Here is a 16494-nt window from a genome sequence, read left to right as displayed (position 1 = left end):
GAAAATGTATATCAGTGCAGATCCAAGGTGTAAAAATGGTTGGGGAGAAATGGTAGGATCCTTGAGCGGTCTTTCTAATTTTGCTGAGTCTTGTTTTCCACTTTGATCAATAAATGCTACATACCTACAGTATGCACTTTGGTGCCGTGACATTGGGAATTAGTATGCTGGTATCGAGATTTGAGGTGTAGAAGGCAATGCTGGATGTGATGGTGAGATGACTGTTAGAGGCAGAGAAGAGGTTTGGGATTCCAGAATAAAGGCAGCAGCTTTTGGAGTCAGCTTTCTGGTAACTAAATTGGTCTCAGCTAAGCGATTTGGAGAGCAATTCCAAATTGAATACTATTACAGGTAACATAATTTTGTTACTTTGTCAGAAATAAGAAATTACCCTCCTTTTTTCCACAATTAGCTGAGACTTTTTAAATCCTGTGCCACTTTTTTGGCAGATGTCCACCCATCTCTCTAACTAAAGCCCAAATTTTAAGATATAGTGAAAGGCTCTCATTAGAGGGCAAGCGGAGTATCCTCAGGAATATTGTTTTGAAAAAAGTCAGGTAAACCATGAGGTGCAGTGTAATGTGGAGATTAAGGTGCCAACGTACCTCCCTAAAATGGTGACGTAATAGCACTGTTCAGGGCACCCGAGTAGTTAAAGGACAGATTTAGAACCTGCATTTCTGGAAGAGGCTTCTTAACCCCTTCGATGCTGATGACGAGCTCAGCTCGTCATCCGCCACGGGGGGCGTGTGCGGATGACGAGCTGAGCTCGTCATCTAACGCGGCTTTTCGAAAAAAGCCGCGTAAGCAAAAATCACTGCAGCAGCGATGCGGTTATCGAAGATTCCTTACCTTAGAATACTTCCCCCCAGGTGCCAGACTCAATCCAGAAAATTTTAAGCAGTACCTCTGCGTGCCGGTAGGTAATGCTGACAGCTCTGCTTTGATGCCTTCCTCGTCAGATGTAACGTGTGTTGTCAATGTCAAGAAAGCAATTCCCTTTGGACACATTAATCAAAACAATAAAACATACAGCAAAAATGCAGGCAAACTAAGAGCAGTGCACAAGTGACCCAAATTCTGAAACAACAAATAAACTTTCAAATGTACAAATTTATTAAAAATATAATTAAAAACAGGATAAAAATAAATGTATTACACTCAGGGGAAAACAGACAATATATGGAACAAATTATACTAGAAATTCATGACACAGGTTCCTAAAGCAAACAAGCAAAAAACAAAGAGAGGAATTCAGAAAAGGTATATTCAGCGTTAGTCAGAATAGTCCTTCAGAAATGTTGTGAATTCTCTCCCCCACTCCTCAACGCGTTTCGACGGGCCAACTCTAATGCAGCCGTCTTCTTCAGGAAAAAAATATATTAGCCGTCTTCCCCGAAATACTTATGAGAGGACTTGTTGGTCTAAAACGGGGCAGGAGGCTCCCGCTATTTTTTAATAAAAGGGAAAGCTTTCCTCCTTTCTTTAGCCGTAAAAGCGTGCGGTCGTAATACCAAAATTAGTAGTATTGAACAATCCTATCAATAGGAGACGCACATATTTAGCTGATTCTTCAAACCGTATTTCATCTATTGAAGTCAGCAGTTCTGATTAACACGCGGTAGTCAGGTTCTGTCTATTACGATTTTTCCGATAATGACCAGTTTAAAATAATTTTCACCAATTCTTAAATGACATGGGGATGCCTTCGTCTACCCATTCAATGATAAATGCAGCTCCTTTTTGAAGGAACCGGTAAACTTCCCGCGTGTATTCTCCTACCACGGTGGTATTCTCCGTGGTATGCACTCTGCAGAGTGCATACCACGGAGAATACACGCGGGAAGTTTACCGGTTCCTTCAAAAAGGAGCTGCATTTATCATTGAATGGGTAGACGAAGGCATCCCCATGTCATTTAAGAATTGGTGAAAATTATTTTAAACTGGTCATTATCGGAAAAATCGTAATAGACAGAACCTGACTACCGCGTGTTAATCAGAACTGCTGACTTCAATAGATGAAATACGGTTTGAAGAATCAGCTAAATATGTGCGTCTCCTATTGATAGGATTGTTCAATACTACTAATTTTGGTATTACGACCGCACGCTTTTACGGCTAAAGAAAGGAGGAAAGCTTTCCCTTTTATTAAAAAATAGCGGGAGCCTCCTGCCCCGTTTTAGACCAACAAGTCCTCTCATAAGTATTTCGGGGAAGACGGCTAATATATTTTTTTCCTGAAGAAGACGGCTGCATTAGAGTTGGCCCGTCGAAACGCGTTGAGGAGTGGGGGAGAGAATTCACAACATTTCTGAAGGACTATTCTGACTAACGCTGAATATACCTTTTCTGAATTCCTCTCTTTGTTTTTTGCTTGTTTGCTTTAGGAACCTGTGTCATGAATTTCTAGTATAATTTGTTCCATATATTGTCTGTTTTCCCCTGAGTGTAATACATTTATTTTTATCCTGTTTTTAATTATATTTTTAATAAATTTGTACATTTGAAAGTTTATTTGTTGTTTCAGAATTTGGGTCACTTGTGCACTGCTCTTAGTTTGCCTGCATTTTTGCTGTATGTTTTATTGTTTTGATTAATGTGTCCAAAGGGAATTGCTTTCTTGACATTGTCAATAGTTGGTACCCCATCCCTTTGGTAGAGGGTCCCTCTCTCTTTTATTAGAGAGTAACGTGTGTTGTGCCTATAAAGGAGCCACCCCAGCTTGTTGACTTTAGTTCCTTTCTTTCTGTGCCAACAGTTGCGGATCCGGAGAGCTACCTCAGTCACTTTTTGAGCAATTTTTCTTGACTTTTGTCGAGCCATGTTTTAAAAAAAAAAAATTCTTGAGTGCTAGGGATATGTCGCCTCTGAAACCTGTGGGTTACAAGCCTTGCAGGCGGAGTGCCACATGCAGATGTCTGTGATTTATCCCCATTTGGTCTGCCTTTGGTGTTTGGGGGAAAGGCCATGATGCCATATCCTGTTCAGACTGTCAGTCGATGCACCTGAAGGGGATTTAGGAGAGGCCGCTGAAGCTCATAGTGGTGCGGCAATGTAAGACTCCTCTCTTGAGCATGGTCTTAACCCTGTGAACGAACTCGGGGGTGCTTCTGGAGCCGATCCTGCACCCATTCGCCTTCAGAGTTGATATCATCGTTGTGTAAGCCCAAAAAGAAGAAGTGCCCTTCCAAATCACCAGAGGGAGCGTGGGGCTACCCCTGTTCTTGTAGGCCTGACCCAGCACTTCAACTACCGAGCCGGTGTCAACGCCCTATCTTCATCTCCCAGAGTTTCCCAGATCCCGAGCTGCTACTGCTCAGCTTCAGGAATTTTATGCAGTTATGGCCCGCATCTTTGGCCAACCATATCCCTTTGGCGCGCCTTCTGGCCCCAAGGAGCAGAGAGGTGTTACACCTGGACTACCGTCAGTGGGCCCTTCCCCGACGCGGCTGAGACCATCTGGATCTCTTCCCAGATCTGGACCGTGTCCAGTCCCAAGTCCCATCATGGCTCCACTACCCATGCCGGGACTTGGTTCCTTTACGCTGCGGAAGGAGGGGGAACCTATCATCCTCTCTGATTATGAGGCAGCATTCCGTCAAACCCGTCTGAGGTTGAGTCTGTCGCCGATAGACTCAAGACACACCTTTGAGCCAGACACTGATCCCCCTGTTGTTTGATTCGCTTGAGGAAGAGTCTGAGTAGGGGACCTTTGACCATTCTGATGACATAGCCCAATCTTTTCCAGAAGAAAGCTGGTATGAGAAGTTAGGGGATGCTAGGGGGCTGACACTTCATCAGACGCTGTGTTAGTCTCCCCACCACCCCACCACAGAGAAAAGCTTGTCCTTTTCCATGGCTATGAGAAGGGTGGTGGAGGTCCTTTTTCTCCAGCTCCCAGTTATATATGTTAAGACAAATGTCTTAGCTGAGGTATTCCAGCCCGGCCACTCCTACACCGGCTCGGCTTCGATTTAATGAAGCCCTCAATTATGTCCTCGTGGCGGGCCTGGTCTAAGCCAAGTTTTGGGGTCCCTGTGAATCATCAGGTTGCTTGTGAAGTAGTGTGGCTCACTGGTTAGAGGCGGCAGACCCGAGAGCAGAGGACGGCCCGGGACCAGGGTTCGATTCCCGGCGCGGCAGGTTTCTGGACCAGGGTCAGCGGACTCGATAATTCTCTCGCCTCGGTGCCCACTCTGATCAGCGATCACACTCGGCAACTCTGGGCATTAGCTTGCCTCATCTTCACTAACGGCCCCACCAGACCACCGGGGATGCCTGGTCTCACCCTGGAGATACCCATTAAGGGACCATCTCTCAGGGAAGCCAGGAAGGGTTTCGCAGCAGTCGAAGCGCCTTGGGACCCTACGGGTAAGTAGTGCGCTATATAAATGCCTATACATTTACATTTACATACATTGTCAATGCCGTGCTGCCGCAGGGGACTCCACACTCCTCACGCAATATCCCACCTGCAAGAGTTTGGTGGTGCAGGCTTCAACGGTCAGGATGACCCTAAGTGCCATCCCTACTGCCCCTCAGGATAACAAATATAAATGGTTGAAAACCTTTGAGAACAAAATCTTCTCTTCCTTGAGCTTAGCCTTGCAGTCGGTCAATATGGCTTGCCTTCTAGGCAGATACTCTCACTCTCTGTGGGACTCAGTTGCCCAAGTACTGCCTCTGGTTCAGGGGAGGCTGGGGGATCCTAATGCAGGTTATGGTGGATTGCCTGGAAACCGCTAAGTTCATCATCTGAGCCAAACCTTTTCAGTATGCCCTCCGGTAAGGGGATGGATCTGACACTTTCTACCCGAATGGCAGGAACTCTCCTCAGACGCGTGGGTGTTGCAGATTATACTGCAGGGTTACAGCCATGACCCACCATGACCTGCCAGGTGAATGCCATCGCCTCCACCTGCTTCAACTCCTCCACATCCTCCGCAAGACCATCAAGTGGATCCCACATGAAGCCAGAAAGACCTTCACCCAAACACTCATCACAAGCAGACTGGACTACGGAAATGCCCCCTATGCAGGAATCAACAAATCCCTACCACAGAAACTCCTGACCATCCAAAACACCGCTGCCAGACTCATCCTCTGCACCCCACGACTCGAGCACATGACCCAACATCTCCGAAACCTCCACTGGCTCCCCATCAAAAAAAGAATAACCTTCAAGTTACTCACCCACGCCTACAACCGGGTCTGGTGGCGCAGTGGACAAATGCATCCACTGTAGGGGCCTGTGTTCGACCTTATGGTCACAGGTTCTAATCCCGGTGGGTCCACTCAGCCTTTCATCCATCTGAAGTCGATAAAATGAGTACCATTGAGTTGGGTAACAATATACATCTGTTATTCAGCACCTTGAGACCGTCGGGTGATATGTGCGCTTTACAAATGTACATGTTATGTTATGTTTTATGTTTATGTTACAAATCCCTCCACAACATCGGACCCAAAGACCTCAACAAAAGAATCTCTTTCCACGCACCCAAAAGAAACCTCTGCTCCGCCGACCTCGCCCTAGCAACGACCCCACGCATCCGCAGAATCAGAGCCGGGGGAAGAGCCGTAACCCACATTGCAGCCAAAGCCTGGAACAAAGTCACAGTCAACATCAGACGCTCCGCCGCCCTGCACACCTTAAGGAAGAGCCTCAAGACCTGGCTTTTCAGCCAACTCTGAGCTGCTTCCCTCCTCCCCCAGCGCCTTGAGACACTCACAGTTAAGTAGCGCACTTCAGAATCCCCCTATTGATTGATTGAGCCTACCATTCCTCAAAACCCCACCACTCATGCCACCATCAGGGCACTGGCTGTCGGAATACCATTTGTCCTTGTTGCGTCAGAAGTGCAGACTCTAATACCAAAGGAACCATGTAAAAGGTGCTGACACCAGAATTTAGTTGTGTTTGCTACTTTCTGGTGCTGAAAAGGACGGAGGCCTCCGCCATCTACTAGTACATCACCCTCTCACTGCCTTCCTGAGAAAGGACAGGTTCAGATGCTCACTAATGCCTATGCTGTGTCTGCTTTGGACCCTCGAGGGCAGTGTTGGACCTGCAAGACACTTACTTTCACATTCTAGCCATGTGGGCCCACAGGCATTGCTGTGCTTCGCTGCGACCTCACCAGTGCACCACAGTGTTCTCAAAAGTGCTTGCAGTGGTTATACTCATCTTCAGAGGTCAGGGGTTCCAGTCCTCCCCTACCTCGATTGCTGACTGCAGATTGTGGACATGCCTTAGGCAGTCCTCACCCACCTCTAGACTTAGGCAGACCGTCTTTGTTGAGGTTCACTATCAGAACTTCAAAGTCATACCTGACTCCTTCCCAAACACTCTCTTACATCTGAGCTATTCTGGACACAGTGGCATTTCACAACTACCCTTTCCACAGAGAGTACAGGACATTTGGACTGTGATCCCGATGTTTCAGCCTCAGTCTTGTATCTCAGTAAGGGGGACTTAGGTTGTTGGGGGTAATGGCCTTCTACAGCCTATTAGTAAAGCACACCATATGGCACATGCAGACTCTGCAGTGGGACCTGAAGTCCCTATGGCTACTGCACCAGGGTATTTGCTGCTATAGTGCTTAGATGTTGGAAAAGACTGTGAAACACCTGCAGTGATGGTTACTGGACAGTAATCTGGTCAGTGGCAGAACACTCAACCTTCCTTCTGTATAGCTTACAGTGGTAACCGATCCCTTGCTTTTGCGATTGGGTAGCCATTTGGGAGAGGTGAAGGTCTGAGGACTCAGATGTCAGGATGGAATTCAGCTGCACTTCAGCCTGATCCATTTGGTGTTGAAAGACTTCCTGCCATCCGTGGAAGGGAGGATGGTATAGCTGTTCACAGACGACACCATCGCCATGCGGTACTGCAACAGGCAGTGTGGGGTGGGGTTGAAGACTGGTCATACAACACCTGGCGGAATCCCTAAATTACAGGGCAGAAATACTCAGCCAACAGTGTCTCATGGACCAACAATGCCGTCTACACAGAGGAGTCACAAGGTCTCTTCAGAGAATGGGGAGAACCTTGGCTTGATTTATTCGCCCCTTCTGAGACTGTGTTTTATCATCACTTTTGCATATTTAAGTTTCCAAATCTGAATCGGGAATGCATTCTGCTTGGAGTGGAATTCAGGACTCATGTACGCCTTTCCGCCGATATCACACCTGTCCAGGTCTTCGAAAAGATCAGGACTGACTGGGCTGAAGTCATCCTACTGGCTCCAGTTTGGGCACCAAGAGTATGGTGTCCAGAACTTCTAGACATGTGTACCTGTCATCCCATCGGGCTTCCCATTCAGGAGGGTCTTCTGTTACAGCAGTAGAAACGGGTCCTGCATCCCAACCTGCACACACACCAACTTCATTCTTGGGCATTTGAGCGATGGCAGTGGAGCGTTTTTGACTTCCGAGCTTTTTGATGTTATTCTAGCAGCCAGGCATACTTTGACACAATCTGTATACATCTACCTTTGGGATAAGTTTGTGTCTTGGTGTTCCGACAAACAAGTTAACGCACTTCATGCCAATTTGTCTTAAGTGCTCCTGTTCGTGTTTTTGATAGCCGGGCAGGGCCTTGCTCTGTGCACTGCTAAGGGCAATTTGTTGGCCATTTCTGCATTTTTGCGTTTGCCGGATCAGCCCTCTCTCTTTAAGTCATCTTGTTGTGTCTCTCTTCTTAAAAGGTTTTCAACACATTTCCACCGGTTCCTTTCCTTATGCCCTACTGGGATTTATATTTTTTTCTGACTTTCTGATGTGCTCTCCTTTTGAATGCATGCACAACTGTCCTCTTAGACTTAGGAATCTTAAGATGGTCTTCTTGTTGGCCATTACATTGGCCCAGTAAACAAGCTGCAGGTCCTCTCAGTTCATCCACTGTGCATTACTTTCTATCTGGACAAACTAGTTCTGCAGACACATGACACCTTTCTACCTAATATGGTAACCCCCGTTCATGTCTGCCAGACAATCACCTTTCTGATGCTCTTTGGTCCTCCTCACCCGTCAAAGAGGTGGAGAGGCTTCATCGGTTGGATCCAAAGAGAGCACTTAGCTTTTATTTAGATAGTCCCAAAGAACACCTACTGGACGATTAGCTTTTCATTGAATTCACTGGAGCAAAGAAAGCAAGACAGTACAAAAGAGGAGCATCTCTAAATGGATTATACTCTGCATTAAAATCTGCTACACTTTGGCAAAGAAGTAGCATTCGGAAGGCTTAAGAGCTCACTCTACCAAAGGCAAGGCTACAACCACTGTGTTGGCACATGGGTTACCTTTCCTTCACATATGCCAGCAGCTACTGGGTGTTGCTGCACACATTCGTGAAGCATTACTGCTTGGACAATCAGGTCCGTTGATAAGGGCATTTTGCCTGCTTGATCCTGCAGGACTTTCTTGTTTAGGTTAGTTCTTAGTCCCTCCTCTGGGAAGATTATTGCTGTGGTATCTATTTTAATAATTGAAGAGTTGCCTCTCTATCCATTGCTGTATCTGACATAGTAATTTAGTACTCATTGCCAGTTGGAATTACATTGCTCAAACCTTTAGTGACTTTGAGGAAAACACTTAAAATTTTCCAGTTTAAATTTGATTTTAAATGCGTCTTCATCCTTACCCACTAACTTCATATTATATAATTAACTGGCCACTCCGGCCCACTCTCAGAAATGCCCTATCTATAACTTCTCCGCTCCTGCCAAGCTGATACTCGGGTCCTCAATATATTGTCCTTTTCTCATCGTACTATAGTTTTCCATCTATTTTTCTTGTCAGATCTCTTCTGCCTGAAGCCAACCTCTCTTGACCTTGGTACCTGGAAGCTCCATGTAGCTTAACTCCAAACATCTTTCTTGTTCTTAAACTTCCTCTACATTTTTACACCTGCAGACCCTCATCCATACACTCTTCCATACTGCTCTCTCCTCTCATTGCATCCTCCCCTCACAGATGAGTTGACCCTACAGTTCTGTGGAATGCTGACATTTCTGGTTTGTATGTTGGGTACTGTGGCTGTGTATACTGTAAGCAGAAGCTCTGTCTTGCCCTGTTTGTGTACAGATAGCTGATACCCTTGGATGGAGGGTGCTTATAAGAATGAATGTATAAAATAAAGTACATCCTTAGTCACCATTAAGAATAAACATTACACCACAGTAAAATACATTAACTAACAACACAAGTAATCCCAACACTACAGTACCTCTATATGACTGCTCATAACCGAATACAATATTTTATTAAGACACATTTGGGCTTGTCTTCATATGTGTAACCTTTCGTTATATTTGTATATTTGTTTCTGTGCATATATATGTGTTTTGCCAGTTTAGTAATGTACTTTCCTTTCTTATGTTTTTTTCATTAGGATGATGAATTTGTAGTTTACAACACTAGTCAAATTAGGATGAAATATGTAGTTCGGTTTTGCACGACTAAAGACAACATTACAGAGTTTTGTCCTACTGTTAATATTGCTGAACAAGATGAAAATTTGGAAGATCATTCAAACTTACCTTCACAAACAAACGGTCAGTGATATTTTATTATATAGCATAGTCATTCTGTATTTTGCTAAAGAGACTCACTTATTTGTTGTGTGAAAAGTTTCCATTTTGTCTATACTTCTTAATTAAGTCATTGAGATCTTCCTATCACAAAAAATTGTTTCTCAACATTGCCTTTAACCAATTATATACCTAAGTACTTGTTTTTCTCTTCAAGTCTTTACGCGATTTACCCATTATGTTGTAGGGGACAAATGTAAATTACATCTGAATTAAAACATTTGTGGTAAGGTTTCCTTCAAAATGACTTGTGAAATGTACTTATTATAAAATTATGTTAAATTGGTCTTCTTAAAGGTCATGTTTCTTTGAGTCAAAATCAATGAACACTTGAGACGACCCAGATTAGTGTGTAAATGTGTTTGTTTATTATTTTAAGATGATACTATACTGGACATAAAACCTTTGAAGGATGTGAAGGCTGGTCTCCTGGATAATTCAGGCAACCCTATCCCGCTTGAAGGTTTTCATATTAAGGGAAAGATTTTGGACCTGATTGCACAGGTAAATACAAATGTGACTTACACACTCTTTCGGGAGGGAGCATCTCAAAATCAATTTAGTTTTGTTCTTTCAAATGCAGATGACCAAATGGATGCTCAAGTATGAACAGGTTCTTGTGCTAAAGTATGATTCACTTGAATCATTTCCATTTTCTCTGAAGACTTTTGGGCTCCTGCCTAGTGTTTGTAATGATAGAAGCTCTGAACTGTACTAAATTTAGAATGCTAACAATAATAATTTGATTTATTACCTTTTGTATTTTCTTCTGGAGCTGAGGTAACCTTGACCCGGTGATAAATCTGTCACAACCAGATTGAAGGAGAATACCCATCCTTGATTTTATATGGAAATGTTTACATTCTTGAATTTTTTACAACAAGAAACATCACTCCAGATACACTACCTATAGATAAAGGATGTTTTATTGGAAATTAAATCTTTTCTTCCACTTCTACGTGTAAAGTGCTCCGAGTTCTAATAGACATCATAGCAGCCATTTCCTGTGTAAAGAAGCGTGGTGTCAGCTGACCGTTTAACTATAGGACGGTGTGAGTCAAGCAACAAATTTTCTGTGGTTTCTTGACCCTGCCAGGTAGGTCGCTCCCCCACTACACCGCTCAGCCTATGTTACCCTGCCCCCTGCTGCTGCTGGTAAGCTCACCCTCTGCCTGCTCTCTCTGTGCCCCGTTTTTGCCTTCTGTGCCACGTTTGCCTTTTGTGCCCCGTTTTTGCCCTCTGTGCCCCGTTTTGTCTCTGTGCCCCGTTTGTCTCTGTGCTTCGTTTTTGCCTTCTGTGCCTAGTTTTTGCCTTCTGTGCTCCGATCCGTCCTTCCCTGATTGTTGCCCTTGCCTTGTATAATCCCTGTGTGCCCCGACTCTGTGACCTTGCTGTTGCCTTCTGTGTCCTGATTCTTGCCTTATTGCCCCCGGCAACCTCGACACTCCCGATTCCCGGAACTGCCTCCCCTGCGGCCCGTCCCCCCTCACTGACCATTCTCTGCTGACCCTGCCTCCCGCCTCCCAGCTGCTCCTCCCTCCCCCCTCCCCATATATGGCGGCAGCTGCGCTGTGAGGAGAGCGACCCTTGACCTTGCCAGGTAGGCCACTCCCGCACCACACAGCTCCGCCAGTGTTACCCTGCCCGCCGCTGCTGCTGGTAAGCTCACCCTCTGCCTGCTCTCTCTGTGCCCCGTTTTTGCCTTCTGTGCCACGTTTGCCTTCTGTGCCCTGTTTTTGCCTTCTGTGCCGTTTTCTCTCTTTACCCCGTTTTTGTCTTCTGTGCCCCATTTTTGCCATCTGTGCCCTGATCCTTCCCTGATTTTTGCTGTTGCCTGTGTAACCCCTGTGTGCCCTGACTCTGTGACCTTGCCGTTGCCTTCTGTTCCCTGATTCTTGCCCAGTTGCCCCCGGCAACCTCGCCACACCTGTTTCCTGCCGCAGTGGCCCCCCCCTCACTGACCATTCGCTGCTGCCCCTGCCTCCCACCTGCTCCTCCCTCCCACCTCCCCATATATGCCGGACGCACGCAGTGCCAGAACCTCTGGTCCTCGCGCCCACCGCCACCGCTACGATGCCAGCAAACTCCACGCACTCAACCCCGGACGGACCCACACCTGCTTCAAGGCCGCCCCGAAAAGCACCCTTGGTCCCTTCCCCTGCCGGAACTGCAGCTACACCAACCTCAGAGCAGTCGAAGCACCCGCAAAGAAGGACCCCAACCACCTCCGATGCATCCTACTGAACACCCGCTCCGCACGCCAACACGCCGTTGAGCTCTGCGACCTGCCCGGCACATCATCACCAGATGTCGCCTTCCTGACAGAGATTTGGATGTACGACTCCTCCGCACCCAAAATCGCCCTAGCCATCCCAGGCGGCTATAAGATCACCCGCAGAGACCGCACCAACGGAGTAGCAGGAGGAATCGCCATCGTGCACAAGAACACCTTCAGGGTCTCGACCAGCACCGACGACACTCTCTGCACCGCCGAACACTTGCACTTCCAGATCCACACGGACCCCAACACCACCCTTAGAGGCACCCTCATCTACAGACCCCCCGGAACCCGACCCCTGTTCAGCAACTCCATCGCCGACTTCATCAGCACGCACTGACCTCCACCGACTACATCCTCCTCGGAGAACTGAATTTTCACCTGGAGAAAAATGACGACAGCAACTCCACCTCTCTGATCGACAACCTCGCCAACCTCATACTAAGACAGCTCGTCACAACACCGACCCATTCCGCCGGCTGCACGCTAGACCTCCTTAAGCTCCCACGTCTCCTTCAGGCATGCCACCGAACTCCTCTGGATCGACCACCGCTGCAGCCACTTCACCTTCCGGAAACCCACCACCCACCACACACCACCGCACCCAACAGATCCCATGCCGCTGTTGGAAGAAAGTCACCGAAGACCATCTACAGGCAAACTTCACTCTCAGCCCACCCACCGACCCCTCCAACACCGACGATGCTGCCCACAACCTCAGACGATAGATAGACGACTGCGCCAACACCCTCGCACGCTGAAAAAACCTTCCTTAATGCTACTTTGGCCAGGGGGCTATAAGCCAGTTTCCAACCTCGTTCCAATTTTGTACAATGCTGTTTTTGCTCTTTAAGCTCACTGGAATCTTACTTGTTTGTTACCGAGGGGTGGGGATAAATATTCCACTGCCTGTGAGATCCAGTTAGTGAATCTCTCCAAAGCTCCACCCAAATCCATGGAAAAAGTGGGATGAGTGTATGACAGGACTCGACTCAAAGCAGAAAAATCGATCCTTTGAGGAGGTCTACCTTGGAGATATCCCCTAGTAAGTTCAGGCATTTGAATGGTCCACGAAAAATCAATCAGAAAATGATCCGACCAGGAGACTCGAAGGGGTTCTTTAACACATAAAGGGAAATTGGAGCAAACTGGGTCTAAGATTTGACCACCACGGTGTGATGGGGAGCTAATCCATTGGGTGAGCTGAGCAAGGTTGAGTGAATCACAAAGTTCCCTAGTGTCACTTGCCTCCACACAGTCCAAAAGGATATTAAAGTCCCCCAGGAGTAACAAATTCAAGAATCTCAAGGCCCTGGGAACAATGACCTCATCTAGAGCTTTCAAGAAGGCTCCTGTAGGGCCGGGGGGCCTATAAACCAGTGTGCCACCCAGCGTGAAATTAGGTGATATAATGATGGAAAAATCCAGCGCCTCCCCGGCCCCGATACCCAGAGTCTCCCCGCGGGTAAAAGTCCACATGTCCCTGAACACCACCGCTATACCTCTGCCGCTTCCCAATTTGCAATCAGCTCTGGCGATTTTATACCCCACTGGAATGGATAGTTCAATGACTGGGTTCGAAAACTCATTGAGCCACGTCTCAGTTATGAATAATAAATCAAGAGGTTCATCCGTGAGAAGATCAAAGCTGTCAGATGCCAGGGTTTTGGACAGGCCATCCGAAGGTATTCTATGAATTCCAAGATAAGGCCTGCTGAGGTTGTTCTGAATCCAGAGTTAGTTTTTTTTTTAACTTAGTGCAGACTAGGAAGAGCATACTGGAAATAACGGAGAACTCAGTGGAAAAAAATTCGGATTACAGCTTTAAAAAAAAAACCTTCTGAGAGCAGGCAAACTGGAACTCACACTTGAGTCTGATTAAATAGCCTTGTCACCCTTTGACCTGAAAGTTCTTTTCCACCATCTTGAGTTGAGGAACGGAACCCTGTAACAAGTTAATTAAAAGACAATTCCGAAGTAAAAGAAGACCTGGACTTCAACAGCTGAAAAATTAAGACTCCAGTATTGTCCGCAGAGGCAGAGCAGAAGAGAATTCTGGGAGATTGTCGCTTCCAAGCTAAGCAACTGAAAAGAAGATGTCATGCTGAACTTTGCAACATATGCAGAAGAAGGTTTGGACGTGTTTCCACCAAATGCTGAAAGCAACTGCGGTCGCAGTATGCAGAACAAATTGGTGATTGAAATAAGGGCACAGAGGGACAAACACACAAACTAATTTGAGTCCAGGACCTTTTTTCTGCTACTAGAGAGGGTAGAAACATGTTGGTGTCTAGCTTAGGGTCATGTGACCATTACATCCTCAAGCCCTACCATAGTGTTTTTAACCTTCCCTCCCACTCCACTTATGAAGGATACTTTAGGAATGGGTGAGGAATTTTATCTTTAATTTTATGCCCCATACACCTTTTTCTCATAAGTGCTCCCTGAAACATGGTTGAGCCCTCCCCCCACCTTTAGGAGTTGGGGTGAGACCGATGATGAAGCATGTCCCTACTAGAGTGAGTGAAGGCTATATCAAGAAACGTGTATCTTTCTCTTTCCACCCACAATAGCAGGTTGGCTATAGACTGATGTAAGAACTCTTGGTGTAGTGTCTACTTAAGAGAGAACCCATAAAATCCCACCCCCATTCCCTTATGTTTTTTAAGAAACACTTCTGACTTCAGAAGGGACACTAAGTTTCTTTCGGATAGTATATGAAACCGCTTATGCAACCATGGTGTGTGATTCAGAACCCTATATGTGCCCCAGTGTCCAAGGGCGAAAGCCATTTAGAGGACTCTTAAGGATTTTAAGGAATAGGTCAGTGGGTTGGATAAGCTCAGTAGTGTGTAAGTATGGAAATGCTGTATTTGCATGTCAGATGCCTTACCAATGGTATCCTGAATGCCCCCCCAGTACCGGACCAGCTACAGGCAGTCTCACAGAAGGTGTAGTAAGGTCTCGGTATTCCCACAACCTCTCTAGCACTAACAAGTCCGCACCAGGTTCCATTTCTGTATGAGAACATGCATCAGGTACCAATATGAGGCAATCTTATAAGTGGTCTTGGTGCTAGATGAGCTATGTGCTGTGTGCTTTGCCCGGAAGTAGACATCCTCTCACTTTTTGTGGGTGAGAGTGTGGCCCAGATTCCAATTCCCATCTTTTCTGCCAAGTGAATCTTTTGCAGTATGATTCCGTAATTCAGTTCGCTGTGAACTCTCCACAGCTGCTGCCTTGCATGATGATCTTTTGCGTTCAGGGAGCATGCCCTGTTTATGAAGTGTTGCCAACCTCTTAACAACCTCTTAACAGCAGTGCCTCTTTGACTTTTGCCAGGTTCTCATCTAGTGTTGTGGCCACTGCGATTTCATACACATGTTATGGGCCTGTCCTTCCATTAAAGACACACAGGGCCTCTCATAAATTACTGAACGATCCACCTGGACTACTGTTGAAGCCTGTCTGTTGGGTCTCCCCCCTCATAAAAGCAGGTGTACTTTTTTCCGCTTTACGGGCCTCACCTTGATGTTGGCCAAGAGGCTAATCACACAGCATGGAAATCACACACTGCGCCACATATGGGAAATGGCGGGAGGAAGTTATAAAATGGGCTACTGCTGAGAGAGAAGCACTGCAGCGCGTAGAGTATAGAGGGCTGAGGAAAAAAATGACATTGATGGAATGGGCTCAACTATTAGAACATTTCAAAGTATATTCTGCAACTATTACCAATGACTGATGGAATGCTGGGGATCTCTAAATTCTTCATCCCCCTCCCTTTGTTGTTCCCCTCCCTCCCCCCTCCCCGGTCTTGATGCCCTTATTGCTCTAGGTCAGAACTCCCGATGAGGATGCATTTTAAAACAGACACTTAGTTTGCAGTGGCACAGTTCTTTATTATTATTCACTTTTTCTTGAAAAAGATTTCTTGTTTGCGTGGGGGGTGGTAGAGGGGAAATTTAAAATCGTAAAACGTATTCTTACGAAGTGTACATCCTGGTTCTTAACTATGCATCATTTATGTGGCATATACATGGGAACAATTAAATCTTAAGATTAAATATACAACAGTTTCAAGATACCAATGCCTATAACTACAATCCCTGTATGTCATTTGCAAACTACTGTATTGATGAGGAAATATAATGTATACATGCATAAAGCTGGAAAACTAAATAAAATCTGTGTGAAAAAAAAAGAAAAATGATGTGTGAAATTCAGGGGGCAGGCTCGATTTAAGAAAAACTACTACTATGGCGTGCCTCAAATCAGGTGGGAGTTGCCCTGCTTCTATAGTGGCATGAACCACCTCAATGTAGTGGGCTCCGAGCTGTGCTTGATATAGTTTTAAAAACTTACATGGAAAGCCTGGTTGCATTCCCTGAGCGCAGGTCTGCCAGTGCGGTACCCAATTCTTGGATTGTGAGAGGAGTGTCCAATGCTGCTCTTGCCGCATCCAACAGTGCTCTCTGAGGTAAATCGTCCAGGAAGCGCTGTATTAGAACTTCAGGCAGAGCCTTGTGTGGGGCATACAGTTCTTTGTAGTAGTCCGCAAAACTAGTCACGATCATGGGCGGCTCGGTATGAACCTGGTCCTCCTGGTCAAGGATACTGGGG

The 16494-nt window shown here is 46.2% G+C and overlaps 1 protein-coding gene across 3 annotated transcripts in view; it reads left to right on the top strand.

Moving 5' to 3' along the window:
* PARP4 (poly(ADP-ribose) polymerase family member 4) overlaps window positions 1-16494 on the top strand; it is a 1988214-nt gene that overhangs the window by 384675 nt on the left and 1587045 nt on the right. For all 3 annotated transcript variants that reach the window (XM_086935217.1, XM_086935220.1, XM_086935219.1), the window contains exons 15-16: window positions 9395-9557; window positions 9973-10097. In XM_086935217.1, coding sequence (XP_086791343.1) covers window positions 9395-9557; window positions 9973-10097 — 288 coding nt within the window. The remainder of the gene's footprint in view (window positions 1-9394; window positions 9558-9972; window positions 10098-16494) is intronic.

The sequence above is a fragment of the Lissotriton vulgaris genome, chromosome 8, assembly GCF_964263255.1.
Source record: "Lissotriton vulgaris chromosome 8, aLisVul1.2, whole genome shotgun sequence".
In the NCBI taxonomy this organism is placed as follows: domain Eukaryota; kingdom Metazoa; phylum Chordata; class Amphibia; order Caudata; family Salamandridae; genus Lissotriton; species Lissotriton vulgaris.
The sequence above is the reverse complement of the archived record's forward strand: the minus strand, read 5'-3'. Positions and strand labels throughout refer to the sequence as shown.